Source organism: Haliaeetus albicilla, chromosome 9, assembly GCF_947461875.1.
Source record: "Haliaeetus albicilla chromosome 9, bHalAlb1.1, whole genome shotgun sequence".
Taxonomy (NCBI): domain Eukaryota; kingdom Metazoa; phylum Chordata; class Aves; order Accipitriformes; family Accipitridae; genus Haliaeetus; species Haliaeetus albicilla.
The window spans coordinates 7,080,785-7,096,628 of record NC_091491.1 but is presented as its reverse complement, the minus strand read 5'-3'; the positions used below and the strand labels follow the sequence as shown (position 1 = coordinate 7,096,628).

Genomic DNA, 15,844 nt, shown 5'->3' with positions numbered 1-15,844 from the left:
AATCTAAGGAGTAACTGGATGTTCTGTGGGGTGATGTCATATAGCACAAGTCTCTTCAGTCTTTATACACTACCTGAGATCTGAATTCCCACTAGTGGCATTGTAATGTGTTATGAATGTGCCGCTTCTTGTTCTGAGCTTCAAACTCGTGCTCTGGCTGTCATCAGAGAGAGATTAGTTCCTGTTATTTTAGTTACAGATAACCATGTAAACTCAGTGAATGTAACACAGTAGATAAATAAGTAATGCCAATCTTTTCTTGCTTCCCTTTGCCTGAGCCCTTTCTGAAGTTGGTTTTCCCCTGTTGTGAACACTGTTGTGATTTTCCCTCTTAATTTCATGGCCAAGTCTGCCTTCTTCCTTTGACTAGCAATACTTCGGCATTTCTTAGAGCAGAATTTGTAGAGTTCAGAACTGAAGTCGCTTTCCAGTGGTTGGAAAGTGGGGAACAGTGCCTGGAAGGGTCTCTGGTAATGATCAATTCTTGTTCCACTGTAATAAAGGCACAACTGAAACTTGAGTTTAGTTGTCCTGTGGTCTTCCTAGAAAAGACTGCAAACTGTTCTTTTAAGAAGTCCCCTCATGCAAATGGAATATGCAACTTAAAGCCTCACTGCCTCACTGAATAATCACACTAAAATAAAAGGCTTTATATGAAGGGGTGTGCCTCACCGTGCTCTTAGTCAGGAGACCCACCTGAAGACCAGATATTACTAGCGACATGTGCTACTCTCCAGACTTTGCTCTACTGTGATGGGATATGTTCAGGTAAATTGGTAGCTTGGTTGTAACATTGAAACTTCCCTCAGGCTGCTTTATTCCTTCCTATTTTTTTCCAGTATTTTACAGACAAAAGAGCTTAGCCACTCACTAAGCTAAGTAATCCTTTCGGTACCTCCTGGACTAGAGGTCAGGCTTGGTATTTGCCCAGTGGAAGGGGGGTGGTATTTTTCTTTAAACCAGTCAGACCTAAAGAGCTCTTGTGAAATCATTGGCACAAAGCCATGTTTCCATAGCACTCCGACTGGCAGAAGATACTGCTGTGAATGTTAACATCTCTGTGGCACAGAGCCTCCTGCACGGTCTTCTGACTGTGGTGTTAGTAAAATTACATATACTTGAAGTGAAGCATGTCACAGTGTTCGTAGGATCAGGGCCTGTAGTTACAGCTGATTACCTGGATGTTAGATTTTATTTTTTTAGTGGCCTTTTAATTCAATAGAAAACTGCAGCAAACACACACTTCTGCTTCATAACTGTAGAATTGCAGAGGAACACACTGAATGAGGGCAGAAAGAGTTTATACTTGTTCTACTCATGCGGTCTTGACTAAACAAAAGCATGATTGTACATGACCTGCCCTTGGAGCTGGCTGAGATTTTTCTCAGAAAGAATTTAAAAGAGATCATCTTTAATACTCCCAGAAGAGTTCTGGTGAGCAGCCTGGCAACTATTGTCTGTCTTGGCTTTTGTGAAGTTTTTTAAACTGTATACAGATACTCAGTATAGCTGTTTATATGTCTGCCTTTCTCTAAAAAGCCATTAAAAGTTTGTTTCTGGATTTGTTCTCTTCTAACCCTTCTACTTCTCTAGTATTTAAATGCTGTTGTAACCTCAAGCAATTATTGCCTCGGGTTTTTTGCCAAAAACATTAGATGGCATCACTGAGAGCTGCCATTCATCATTCTCTGGGGCTTTGTAAATGCCTCTTTCTCCTATATCCTTTCAGATGATGTTGCAGAATGGACAGAAGCAGTATTTGTTTTAATTGTTGGTGATGCTTAAACAATTGGACAGGAGCTCTCTCACTGCACCTTGATTTAATCTTACTAAATTAAGGAAATCCTGTGATTATCTTGTGGAGACAGTGTGAGATTCTGAAAGGTAGGCACATCACTTATTTCTCTTCCTATCTATGAAATATGTGGTGGGATGAAAAAGAATTAGCGCACTCAGCCTAATCTTCAGTTTCTGGAATTATACTGGCACTATTTGTAAGCACCCAGAAGATAAGAACCTGTCTAGATGTTTTTTCTAGGCCAAATCATGTCATATCTACCCATCTTTCTCCTGTGATGGTATTATGTAGATGGAAGGAAGTGGAAGATGTGACATATATTTTAACATTTATCAGAGGTGAGATTCTTACAAGTCAGGGAAATAAAAGTACCACGATGCATCAGCAAAGCTGGTTAAAAAGACATACTCAGAAGAGTTGTCAGAAGTTAACTGAGGAAAAGACAGCATTTATCAAGCGTGTTCTGTATAGGACCCTCTTGGATCAGACACTGCAGCCACAAAAGAGAAGTCCTTAAGAAACTATGATTCGTTATCTGAAACTCAGAGAACTACTTAGAACAGGTTAGACTTATTTCTAGCACAAACAGTTTAAGGGTGGTTGATCCACACTTGAGGCAGAGGAAGAGACTAGATAAGTTTTGCAGTATTTTCTTAATCAGTAGACCATTTTTTTAAAAGGTTGATGAATTAGCTTCCATCCAGTTATAGGTTGATGGGGGTCTTAAATTAAAAACAGTTAAGTAAACAGTGTGACCATTTTACAAAATCACCATTTTGGAGTTTAGTTTGAAGTATTTTAATGAAGTATGGGAACCACTATATCACTCGCCTTAAAATATGCTTCTTGGACACTGATGAATATTGCATGTATCTCAGATTTGCATGCACCTCTTGTCTTTCAGACTATAGGTTGAGTAACAGTGATATTGAGTAACAGATGATATCTTGGGTTCTCCTGTAGCCATATTTTAATGAAATCAGAGATACTTAGTAATGTTTCCTACCTATCTGTTCACTGTTTAACCTAGTTCTGAGATTCTTTGGACTGGAAAGTACTACCATACTGTCTACCTTTTAGATGATGATGATGATGATTAATAATAATAATAATAGTAATAATAATTTAGACAGAGTTCTCGTTTGTGGCCCCCTTCTTCTTTTGCCACCCAAAATAAGCAGAGGTATTAGCTTCAATGATTCTGAAACAACAGATATATAATATTGACCAGGGGCTAATCCATTAAGGTATTTTTAACTTGCTGATAATTTCCTACCTTTGGTCTTCACTTGTGAGTGAATAATCAACTGACTTCTTCCACCTTGGAAAAGATGCTTAAAAAATCTTACCATTTTCATTACAAAATATTTGAGTAGAATGGTGTCATTTGCAACATGAGTTTCAGGCCAGAGATGAAGGTACCCAACACCCAGAATCATTAAAAAATCAAGAACACAACTTTGCAAACAAATATGTTTAATTGCATTGTATAATGGACTTATAGTTGTTAAATATATTATTTTACTGTATAATTTATCGTTCTTCCAGTTCCTTTAGCAGCTCGTCAAAGTGAGTAATGTACCATTTAGCTTTCTCCTTTACTTGCTTTCTGATTACATTTCCTCCAAATCCAATGAAGCAGTCCTGGCAAAACAGAAAGAATGGGCACGTTTATTCTTGCAGTCTGATGTAAGGAATGGAGCTTCTCAGCAATTAAGTTTCGTTTTAAGATTGGATTTTAAAATTACGGTATTCCTTCCTGCCTCTTCCCCTATTTTACTTTGCATGTTCATTTTTCAAATTTATTAACAAGAACTTCATTAACATTTAATTTTGCACCACTTTGGTTATTAGAGTTTTGTTCCAGTAGGAAGGTTGTGTCTCAGTGCCTCGTAACTTCAAGATTGTTCAGGTCTGAGATTTTACTGAAAATGCACTGTAACTGTGAGGCAACATAAGGCCTTACTATTCAAGAATGAGTTAACGTTTGAACGTGCATGCAGCATCTCACAATTATCCCTATACTGTTTATCTTAACTCTGTTTACCTCATTTGATAGATACCAGAAGTAAACATTAACCATGTCTTCAATCATTAACCAGGAACAGTCATCATTTCTACATCTTAGAAAACCATCTGCAGTGAAAGTGCAGTGTTTAAAATTTCCACTGCTGCTTTTTTGCCTTTAGGTAGAAAGCATTAAGCAAATACTAAGCTGGTTTGGTCATGCACATATTTAACAGTAAGGGACCAGCTGTCATAACTTGCATCAGCAGTAGCTCTGAGTTTGTTCCTGAGCATTTCCATGCACTGGGATATCTGTCCCTCACCATTGGCAAAGAAGGGGTATTGGAGTACTTTTATGTAGAGAAAGGTGCTAAAGGGGAAACAAAATTAAGGTCTTTCTTTCCTCTGTGAAATGACCATTTATAAAAGTTGTCTTTCTATTTTCACCCTGTCAGGGCTGATATCTTCAAAAGTATCATTACTGTACAGTGAGATGAACCCTCCTGCTAGGCCAGTATCAGGTAAACGTGCACCAGATCTACACCAGACCTTCATGCTAAGCACTGTTAGTCAGTGTTCAGAACCAGGATCATGGTAGGGTAAGACCTCTGCACAGAAGCAAGCACTTAACTGTGAGGATGTAGAGGGGAAAGGCAGACATGATAATACCAGCTTGATTTGAGACAGGTTGCTAGACTGTTACACAGTCCTGCTAGACCCAGCCAGCATCCTGGCTTAAAGGGTGACACCCTTACTGAGATGTCTGAACTGAGAGAAATGAACCATTGCATGATGCAGGCTTTCTAGAGGGAAACTACCTGCACAGATCTCTTTTAGGCTGTGGGAAGTGCTAAAGATCTTCCCTGAAGTCCTATGAAGAATTCAGTCTTGGGGGGGGGCGGGGGGGGCATCCCGAAGGATTTGCTCAAAAGGAGTTTAGAATTCCTGCTCTTTAATACTTACAGCAGGGGGACAGGCTTCCATGTCTGTAGCTCCATCTCCAATCATAACTACTTTCTTAAAGTGGAACTGTTCCTTCAGATGAGTAATAACCTTTCCTTTCCCCCCTGATTCAGCTGTTGGTTGTGTTTCATCAAATCCTGCATATTCTCCTAGAACACAGTGGAAGGACAAGTTAGACACATAGCATATTTTCTTGTAAATGAAGAAAGATATATGCCTATAGTCTTTACTTCAGAAAACAGCTAATTACATGCAGTCCTGTAAGCCTCACAATATCAGCATCCCAAAAAAGTAATTAGAAGGTAAGCGTAAAAACTGGGATTTGACCCAAGTCTTCAGTGGGGATATTTTCAAAGAGCTGAAATGCTAACACAAAAGTAGAAACCCTGTATCAGTGGTGTTATAAATCCATTCCCAGTCACTCTGGTCCAGTCATTCTGGTGTAAACATTTCAAACCAGCATCCAGTGTGATGTATAGACAGTGTATGAAATACTGAGTAAGAAACAACCTCACTAACTACAGTTCTGCTTGATTACACTAGCTTAAAGTCCAGAGCAGCTCAACTAAAGTACATCACTCTCCATACATACCTCAAAGTCACTGAAAATCAAGTTTGCCTCTGAAAGCAGGTAAGTGTAATAAACTCTTTTAACTTTAAGGAGCAAGAGAAAATCAAACTTTGCTGTCAGCAACTGTAACATGTTTTACCTTTGGCACCACTTGCAATTAAAAAGTAACTACAGCTCTATTCCATATGTCTGGAAAATGACCTGAACTCATGTTTTTGGTAAGGTCTTGCAATTTGCCAGCTTGGAGCTAGCTGGATTGGTAACAAGGTCATGTAGGCTGGACGGTTATCTGTAGCCCAATATCTGACAGTTTGAACCAAAAAAGTGGCATTAATTAGCAGAGAAAAGAGAGTTTAAGGGAATCTCACCATTAAAGTAAAACTTCAGCCTGTTGGCAAAGACATTTGCTGTTGGAATGTTCAGCTGCAAGGCCACGTGCTCCACAATGCTCTGAAACCCCCCAGAGACCAAGAAGACCTGGACCCCTCGTTGTTGAAGCCTGCTCACCAGCTCCCTGAGAAGAAAGAGCAGTCACCAAGCGTGAGTGCCTGGCAGCATCTAGGGATAATAAGAAAGCCAAAATACCTCTTTCCTATACAAGGCTCCCCATACTTTGTGTTATTCCAGTTCAGTTAGGATGTGTGCTGCTTTCCAGCTCCATCCATCTCTGCTGCCCAAAGCTTTTCCTTCTTCCCCTTGCAAGTTTGTGCATACCCCTTGCTCGAAAAGAGCTGAATGAAACCATCACGTCTAGAGACAAACAGGTATTTAGTTGCTCAGAAACAAGCACTTCCTAGAAATGTTGTCTTTACACTTTCATACTGTTCATATTAGTTCACTTGAACAAATGAGAGCAGATCCAGTTCAGATTTTTTTTCTTCTGAAGTAAAACAACAGCAAGAAAATGAATCTATAATGCAGAAAAAAGTAGGGAATGTGGGAGAGAGAAAGCCACTGCACCAAAATGCAAAAGTGGGCTGAAAGGTGTGCAAAGTGCACACATTTTCTAACTTGGAGTTGGTTCCCCAGACGCTGGACATCGATGCTGTCTTTGGAAGAGGGCACTAGCTACAGAAAAGGAATCCAAAAAAGTAGAAGTTTTCGGACCCAGTTAATGTCAACGGGGCTTGAAGGCAACTAAAAGTTTTACAGGATTTGGCTCAGAAGCAGTAAGATCAGCATGCATCAATGCTGAGCAGTTGAAGTGGTAGTAACAGCAGAAATGCTAAATACTAAAAAGCAAAGTGGAGGCTTAAAGCAGGCTACACAGAAAAGGAGGAAGAAAGGGAAGGAATGAAAAGGAAAATCATGTGATTCTAAACAAGGAAACAATGTTCTCTTTGTATTTACATCTAGCTATGCCTTTTATGGGAAAAGCTGAGCATGTGCTTCATTTTAAGGAGAAAATACCAAGCACAATATAATTTAAAATTACTGTATGTGCTAAAAATATTTTAAACTTAGAGCTATGGCCAGATTTTGTAGTAAAGAAATTATTCTCAATTGTTTGAAACAATTTGAATAGGAAAAAAAAACATTTAAATAGTTAATGTTTATTCTAAATCCAAAGTTAAATGAATACACACATATATATGTATTTCCCCTTAATGATTTTTTAATACTTTTTTTAGGGACTTCAGTACATAATGGGTAGCGAAACAATTTGAATAGGAAAAAAAAACATTTAAATAGTTAATGTTTATTCTAAATCCAAAGTTGAATGAATACACACATATATATGTATTTCCCCTTAATGATTTTTTAATACATTTTTTAGGGAGTTCCGTACATAATGGGTAGCTCTGAACAATGGATCCCCTAAACTGAGTCCAGGGATATGACTGCACACAGAAGTGTAAGAAAGAGAAGTAATATAATTGTAGAATAGACCAAGCCAGTAGTTCATACTGGGTATTAAATCTCCTCCCAGTTCCATCACCCGTCAAAAAGCAGATGTGATTGAACAGATTATTTTCCATGCCAGTTTAATCCTCGAACCAGAATTTGAGCTTGCCAGCCAAAACACCAGTTAATACCTAAAACTGTTTTCTTTTTACATGGATGCTTAGCCACTTGACAGGGACTCAGGCCGTTATAAGCTCCTGATGTAAGCCTTGTACACAACATGGAAATGGAGTAGGAAGGCAATCTAAACCAGCTCGATGGTCTCACAGCCTCACTAATGTCACAGAATTTTGTTGATTTATGCCATGTGCTTTTGGAAGACTTTTTCGTTAGATCATTTGAAATTCTTCTTACCTTATTCCTGGTGTTAGCTGAGGTGGATTGTCGGATATTAATTTCTGCACTTGCTCATAGGAGGGACGTATGAGACCTAGTCGTGCTGTTAAAGCTGCTTTGAATGTCACAGTGCCACCCATAGCTCTGCGGGTCCTAAATTGTGATCCAAAGAAAGCAAATCAGTGATGCTTTTAAGTTGAGGGTTCTCCCAAGAACAGTTAGTTAAAGAAGCACAACAAGGAACAAGGTAAGAGACCATAGGTTCCAAGTTATACCATATCGATGTGGTAAAGGAGAAGATTGGTAGCAACGACCAGCAGAAGATCTCCACAGATTGGAGCTCTTGTGAGAACCAGTGAGGCAAAGGAAAACTGCTTCATTCCCTCTGTGAGTGCATCTGAGCCACTGGACCAGTATTCTTAAACTGCAACTCAGGTGCCGGTTCTCTGAAATTAACAGAATTTTTGCTACAAGCTTCAATGGAAACATCAGCCTCAGAGGAGTGTTTAGGGAGTTGTCCCCTCTCCTCCATCTCATAATAAGGTTTGCTAGTGCTTACCCAAGTTTAATGATGAGGTCTGATCTTAGTCTATTGAAGAAATTTACATTAGAGAATTTATGTCTGTATAGTTTTGTTGAGTGGCTTTGCAATTCCAAAAGAAGTTACTTCATTATGCATTAATTCCACTTATTATTCCTAAAGTCCTTTTAAAACTGTAATAATCTTCTGTGATAGAGTTGAATCAATCCTTATGGTAAATTCATTGTCACAGATTAACCTTACCCTTGCTTATTTTTTACTACTATTCCTATGAAGTAAGCAGCAAATATACATACATCTCTGCGACAGCATCTCCAACTCCACAGAACTTCGCAAGCTCATCAATGCCTTCTTCCCTGATGACTGTACTGTCCACATCAAAGCATACTGCATCAGCATTGCGGAAGATTTCTTTCAGCTCCAAGAGGGATGCCATCCTTTTAGGAACCTTCTTACTGTGAGGGGACAAGATAAAGTCTTTCTCTGAATGACAGTACTGCACTCTGTCTTGAGCCATTGGCGCAACTGGTCTGGTTCTTGCGAGTAGGGACGAGCACAGCCTGGTAGCCAGCTTTTATCAAAGAGTGTGAGCGGTGGTGGAGGTCTGGCTCAGTTGCTGATTTGCTCTCTGCTGTTACTGCCTACTGATGTTCAATTTACGTTATAGGTGGGCCGTGGAGCTTTGGTCAGTTGCTGATTTGCTCTCTGCAGGCTCGGCCCATTGATGTTCACATGGGGTTCAAGGTTGTAATACTTGGCATTTGCTGAACCATGAGACTGCCAACTGCTGTGTGGGACTTGCAGTTCTCTGTCTCATCTTGCCCTCACCGCTCAAACGGATCTTCATTTCTCATCAGACCCAGTCTAGTGTGTCAAACTAGTTGCTCCAGGAGATAGTAAAAGTCACCCAGCCCTTAAGGATTTGCTTGATCACAGTAGACATAACTATCTTAAACCTATCAGTGAGTGGTTATCCCTAAAACATGAAGGTTTAGATCTTTTTCTGTGTCCTGATTAATATAAACTAAATATTCTCATCATCTATGAATGCATAGAAGATTTGGCCATTAGCATTGGGAATTAAAGTCTTGGGCTTTGAGAACTTCACTCAACTCATTAACATACCACAGCGTGACACAACTTTTTCCACAACAATGCCTGACAGAAGTTTTTCTTCCCTTTTATATCTGTCCACTTAAATAAGTTGAGCACTTCTTCTGCGGATCAGAAGCACGAGGTGTTAATCAAGTATTTTCTTACTCTACCCTACTTATCTTGTGCTTCACCCTTTCGTAAGGGAATTCAGCGTGGACTTTACCAATCTGTACATTTAGACAGAAATAACAGCTTTCTATCTATCACACTTCCCAGATTTTTGTAAAAGCTTTTGTTTGGTTGGTCTTCTAATCTCTTAGATGTCTCTCAGGACACGTCTTGTATAATTGATCTGGGTAGCAGGTTCTCTCTTTTTCTGGGATAGGGAAAAAAATACCATCACACAGCATGTTATATACCTTCATTGTGTTACATACCTTTATCTTTTGTCTTCCTCTCACTACGCTAATTTATTTTTCTCCTATATATCATGTGAATTTTTATGGTGAGATGTCTTACACACACAAGTTCCCACAAAACATTTATTTTTTGCCCTTTTTGGACAAACTTTGCACCCCCAGATACGAAAGACGTCCAGTGAAGATGAAGAAGGTCATCACTAGGTACCTTGCTGTGGAAAAGTACAGGAGCTGATTGGTACTGACATAGCTCACTGCCAGACAGGAGTCATCCAGGGATCACACATGGTAAGCACCAGTGCTGTTTCCTGAGGTGACTTCTGTGTGCTCACCTAGAGATCACAGCTAAATAGTTAACGGTCAAAGCAGGAACAGGAACCTTTGGTTTTATTCCCACCATATGGTGAATACTGGGATACAAAAGGCTTTATAGAAAATTACCATAATCACTGAAAAACTGTATAGAACACACACTCATCTTTTATCTGTTCATGTGTATAGAAAAAAAGAGAATACTCCAGTCCTTCATTGAAAGGTGAAAGTCTGTATAAATGAAGCCACCAAACCTAAGCGGTGAAACCTGTTGTGAACTGCTAAGAGCCATATTTGTAAGAGAGAGTCTCTGTTTAACAGGTAGATATAAAATAGCAAGAAACAGAGAAAGCAAGTCACATTAAAGGCAAAGCTATCCAAAGGCAGCCATAAAGAGTACTGCTTAAGAGGGTTGTTCTAGCTATTATTCAGTTTTTTGGTGTGAACACACTACTGTGGTAACCAAAGTGGGTTCATGGCTTTTGTACAAGGCTGAGAAGGTGACACAGCAACTTCCTCAGTGCTCATCTGCATCGCCGGTGTGAGTGAGAATGGGAGAGCAGGTATCACCCAGCCCATATGTCCCTCCTGTGCGTTTGGGTTAGGTGTGGGAAGGTAGGACAGAGCCTGGGCTCAACCTCCCCAGTGTGTCAGAAAGCAAAGGTGAGTGGGTACACAGTAAAGGGGAGGTATTCCAGAAAAGGGCTTTTACAACCTCCAGCTCTGGGAAGGGCAGAAACAAGGACTGAACCATAGTTTGACAGGCCTCTGCTCTTGGTGCATCAGGGCTGTTCCGTGCAGACATACTGTAAAACTCTGGTCTAGCCTTAGAAGCATCACAAGAATTATTTGCTACAGAAAGCACATTTTTTTATATTTTTCTATAAAGACTGCACTGTACATATAAGAAGTACAGTCATATGCCATCAGCATGGCACATAAGAGAAACCTCTCTCTCTGAAGTGGCCACGGGCATAAAAATTTCCCTCTGACAGAGACTGGTTCTGAGCTAAGACTTGGCAGTGGGTGGACGGGTGACACGTGAATTCCACGTTTACTTTGTGTTAGCCTTGACTTGACATTGGCTCCGCAGCACTGTGTTTGTATTTTCAGTGGAAGATTTTGATTTTCTGAGCAGGAGGGCTTTATCTTTAGGGCGGGCCTTAACAGCTAGATATATTTGTGCAGTGGAATTAAAAAAAAAAAATCCACTAAAATTTTTTAAATGGCAGGGTATTAATTTTTTCCAGCCTACTAGTAATTATAGAGTCCGCCAAAAATTCCGCCATGGGTTTGGTGCCAATTTCAAAGATTTGCTCTACTGAACAAACTTGTTGCATCACTGTGGCCTGACATTTGCGTCACAGTGTTCCAACACTGATTCCTTATTATGCAAAGCCATCACATTGCCTCATGCTAACCTGAGGCTGCACTGCAACATTACCTCATTATGATGCAATGTCACTGTGTGGGAACACCGCACTGTGATGTGATTTCTTGGTGAGAACCTGAAATATATTTCTGGATACAGCTCTTCAAAATTTTAATCTCTCTGAGAAAAATGTTCTCACTAGAAACACACATTGGGAGCAGGAAGGAAGAGACATTTAACTTTTCCTTCTCCCTGGCATCCACATTTCCCATACTCCTTTCCCTTCTGGATGCTCCTTACAATGACGAGAGCACCGTTGTGGTGGACTTTGCACTTTGATGGACAAATAGACAAGTTAGAGGAAGAATTTATTAAAGATACCAGTTGTGAAGCCATGGTTGGAATTAACCCTGTCCTCTCTTTGTTCCATGCAATAACTCTTTCAAAAGAGTTTCAAGCTGTGGTTTATAGTGCCTAAAAATGACAAATTGGAAGGGAAGAATTGTGTTTTGAAATGCAGAAATCTTCAGTAGTTCCTGATCTCCCTTGGCCTGTAACCTGCTAAAATCTTTCCACTTCCTGCTATAGCTGGGCACTGAGTCCTGGAAAACACAGACCTGGTTTTGGCTGATGTATCATCACGCATGTTGGTGAACTTGTGATGAACTGTGAAGTAGGGAAGCTCATACAGGAGCAAAGAGGAGAACCTGTGAAGGAAGCTTCAGCTATTGCAGGGAGTCTTGGTGGGAAAAGCAAATGTTAGGAGTTAAAGGTGGTTCACCTGGGTGAAATAAGGTTCTTCTGCCCTTGTTGGCAGAGCTCCAGGGGTCACCATCAGCTCCAGACGCTGACAAATGCCATTCCAAATGGTAATGTGCCAATTTCAGTAACTTGTGAAATTTCTTCCCTGGCCCTAAACGTAGATGAAGAGCATAAGGCAAGGCTATTAGTGATAGAGTAATGGGCAACAGGGGTGGGGGAAAGTACAAGCAGGAGAGGTTCTGCTACTTCCCTTATTTTCAAAATTTTCACTGGGCCATCCTGGCATGTTGTCCACCAAGAAGCTGCCTAGAATTCGCCTCTGGGTAAGCGTGCATAAGAAATAAGGACAGACACCGCAGCTTGTCCACAAGTAGGTGCCACTTGGAAACATGAGCAAAAAGAATTGAAGATGTGTAAAACCTTTCTACGGACAAATCTAACAGCTGTAGTAAGGGAACAGCAGTTTTTTATTCCAGAGTGGTATAGGCCTCTACAGTTGGCAGAGATTAATTACTCTGAAATACAGGGCATCTGATTGCTTAAATGTGTAAATGTTTTAATGAAATGGTAAGAAAAAAGAAATTCCCACAAATAATGACTTCTGTCCCCATATGAAAAACATGGGTAGAAAATCTCTGATCTTTCTGCCATTGAATTTCAGATAGGTAATCTATTCCTATCCTATTCTTTGCATGCTGGAAAAGCATCCAAGCAGCAAACATTTCAACAGGTCTAGTAATAAAATATTGTGGGAAAAAGCTGAAAAGAAGAAAATGGGGAAGAGAAGAAGCAATGGGCAAAGTGACTAGAGAAGACATAAGAGTGACAGAGGGAGAGAGAGAGGGTGAAATCTGAGATAAAGAGGGAGAGAAAGGAAATCACAAGGGTAAAGTGGAATTCCCATGAGATCTCCTTGCCTCCAGACTATGAAGTACTTCATTAGGCTATTTGAGAAAAAAACCTGGCATTTCCAGAAGAAATAGTTCTGTTTCGTAACAGAGAGGGTAGAGTCACAGAAGCAAGCACGGGAATTATGTAAGACCACATGTCAAAGGAAAACACCTGAAATCTTTTCTGTTTGCTGACCCTTCAAAGAAGGGCACTTGCTGCACTGTGAAAAACTGAAACATCTGCAGTATCTGCTACATAAAATGCAAAAGGAACAAGTAAATGGTACTCAGAACTCCGGGTGTTCTGGGGCTGCTATACTTTGACAAGATCTTGATGAGATCTCAAAATCCTCATTGTGACTAGGCTTCACTTGTTATCATATTTCAGCTTTCAGAAGGGCTGCCACACTGCCACTCTGCATTATGTTCACATTTACTGCTGTGAAAAAATGAAGATTAAGTGAATCTCAATGAAATATTACCTAAAATATCTTTTTAAACAGATCACTCGGGAATATCCTAGTTTGCAAACAGTTTCCGGTGTTTCTGATTGACTTTCCCATTTAACAAGGTGAGAGTGATGACTGAGAGACACTCCGAGATACATTCCTGCAGCAGAGTAAGATTGCATTGAACGTGCAGTGAGATTAACAGAAATGTAACCGCATTAAGCTGTTTCTGTTGCACTGAAGGGGAACTGCTGCTTAAGTAAGGGATTTGGAGAAAATAGTTCTTGAAACTTTTCTCAGGACCTATTCACACTACAGGAGCAGTGCTGCTTGTAAGAATGTTCACAGGAGTGTTTCCATGGTATGAGTTCAAACAAACCACTTAATCCTCATTGCTTCTAGTCCTATGACTGCAACATGGGAATAATATAGTGATACAGCTTTTCTATGCTGACATTTAATTCTCAGTATTAGCAATATGTTTTGAAAGCTTTAGAGGAAAGGGGATACAGTTAAGCAGATTAGTTATAGTTAAGCAAATTGTGACTGTTTATATCCCTGCAAGTACTACTCTTTAAAAGTTCAACCCATCCATCCATAATTGTGAGTTTCTGTGGTGTTCAGTGTGAGAACAGAAAGATTCAGTCCTTAACCTCACTAAGCTTGCTTCACGCTTCCTGGTTTTCTGTTCAGTTTTTAAAGGTAGTAATACAAACCAGTACGCAAGTCAAGAGATGAATTATTTGCAGCTATACACTAATATCTGAACAGCAGTGCCTAACAGTGTATTTATTTAAGCACCTTTTAAAAAGTAGTTGAAAAGGGGTAGAAGGAACCCAGTGGATGTTGACATACACCTCCCAACTCTCCAATCCCCTCCTGCCTGACCTGACAAAATGATGATGCTTCCCCCCGGCATGATTGCATCATTCATTCATGCTGCTGTTATAAAACAGGCACCACACTGTTCCTGCATCTTGCAGGGCAGTACAGTCGCAGCCCCAGCAGAAGACACTCTTCCTTTTCTATGCTAGAAAAATATGCTAAGTGTTATGGATCTGATACGCCAAACGCCAACCCCTTCCAAACTGAGAGAAAAAAACGTTCCCAGTGACTTACAGTATTGTACTGGCCGTGGCTGTTGCTGCTGCTGCAAACCTCTTGGCTGCACAAGAAAAGAAGGGATCAGCTGAGACCTTCGGTCACATAAGTACAACGGCACGGGCTGATCTGGAAGAAAGCTGCATTTTGTAAATCACTCTTTTATAATCTGCTGAGTAAGCCAGCCTGGATGTTTTTTTTAAATGGTTGCACACATGTAACCAGAGAAGTCCAGCTGTTCGCTGACAGGCGTAGGGAAGAGAGGTGTAACCTTGCCTACGTCGGGGGAGGAGCCGCTCAGGCCCAGTTTGGGGAGCTCCCAGCTTGGGTAGGCATGGCTTGGCAGGGAGCAGACCCTGCACAAGATGATGGGGAGCTTGCTCGCCCCTCAGCCAGCCTGTGCCACAGGCATGGAGAACAAGACGGGTCTTGGCAAACTCGCCTCGGTCCACGCAGAGCGCCAGCGCGGGAGAGCGAGGGATGAGAGCTGAGGAGGGGCTCGGACAAACAGCAGTCAGGAGTTTCTCTTGGCGTGAAGTCAGAGGCGAGGCAGGGACACGGTTTTCTTTTGCTGTGGATGAGATGGAAGGTTTTCTGGGTTAAGATTGCAACATCACATTTTGGCTGAAGCTGTTACTTGGTGCATCAGGGTGTGCAATGGTACACACACACAAAAATCAGATCACAATTCATCAAAAACTTTGAAGCGAAATTAAAACTTCTGCTTATGAGAAGGCTCTGTTTTGTTTCCTCAAATGCAATGTTGTCAAAAGCAACGGGAAAATTGCAAAACCTGTCTGTGCTCGTGTTTTGGCGTCCCACAGAACAGCTTCCCTCAGACATCACTGTGGATGTCAGTTAGGAAACAGGACATTGCCAACCCAGAACTATTAAGCCGGTGGTTTGGTTCAAGGTCAGGAAAGCCTGATTTAGCTGATTTAGCTTCTTTCATTCACTTATGATAGGAGTCTTATGACTGCTGCTTGTCTTGACTGTTCTGCATCACTGGATCCACCAGTCACATTCTATGCATGATCTCTTTTGCCATTCTGGCAGTATTACCCCTCAAAATTACATGCATTAATTAAAATCAATAGCCTTCTGTGCCTCTCCTCCCATGTCTTCCTTTATGTTTTTTCAGAAGTTCTCAGTACATGACCATTTGTCAACATGAAGTTCTCAGTACATGACCATTTGTCAACATGAGCATCTATTAGTAACTTTTTGCGTCAGGAAAAGCTGGTAGCAAGCCCCTTTGCTCCAAAACTGGTGACATCGTTCACTGTTCAGTCTGGTCCTGTTTGTTGGTTTTATTGTGGCAGG

General features: G+C 40.7%; 1 protein-coding gene and 1 long non-coding RNA gene across 2 annotated transcripts; one reads left to right on the top strand and one right to left on the bottom strand.

The window, feature by feature from the left end:
* Positions 1–3,257: 3,257 nt before the first annotated feature.
* On the bottom strand, positions 3,258–8,698 carry PSPH (phosphoserine phosphatase). The gene is made up of 5 exons (XM_009923044.2): positions 8,418–8,698; positions 7,599–7,733; positions 5,708–5,853; positions 4,769–4,917; positions 3,258–3,442 (listed from the first exon to the last, which is right to left on the bottom strand). Exons 1-5 carry the CDS (start codon positions 8,636–8,638, stop codon positions 3,332–3,334), a joined length of 762 nt encoding a protein of 253 aa, XP_009921346.1. The 5' UTR covers positions 8,639–8,698; the 3' UTR covers positions 3,258–3,331.
* On the top strand, positions 4,862–8,503 carry LOC138686768 (uncharacterized). The gene is made up of 2 exons (XR_011326083.1): positions 4,862–5,399; positions 8,398–8,503. It is a non-coding gene; the product is annotated as an uncharacterized lncRNA (long non-coding RNA).
* Positions 8,699–15,844: the final 7,146 nt, after the last annotated feature.

Coding starts and splice junctions, on each gene's coding strand:
- PSPH (XM_009923044.2), bottom strand. CDS start 8,638: ATGGCTCAAGACAGAGTGCAGTACTGTCATTCAGAGAAAGACTTTATC. Junction 4,918..5,707: donor GCTGAAGTTTTACTTTAATG/GTGAGATTCCCT, acceptor ACTGTGTTCTAG/GAGAATATGCAGGATTTGAT. Junction 3,443..4,768: donor TGGAAGCCTGTCCCCCTGCT/GTAAGTATTAAA, acceptor CTGTTTTGCCAG/GACTGCTTCATTGGATTTGG.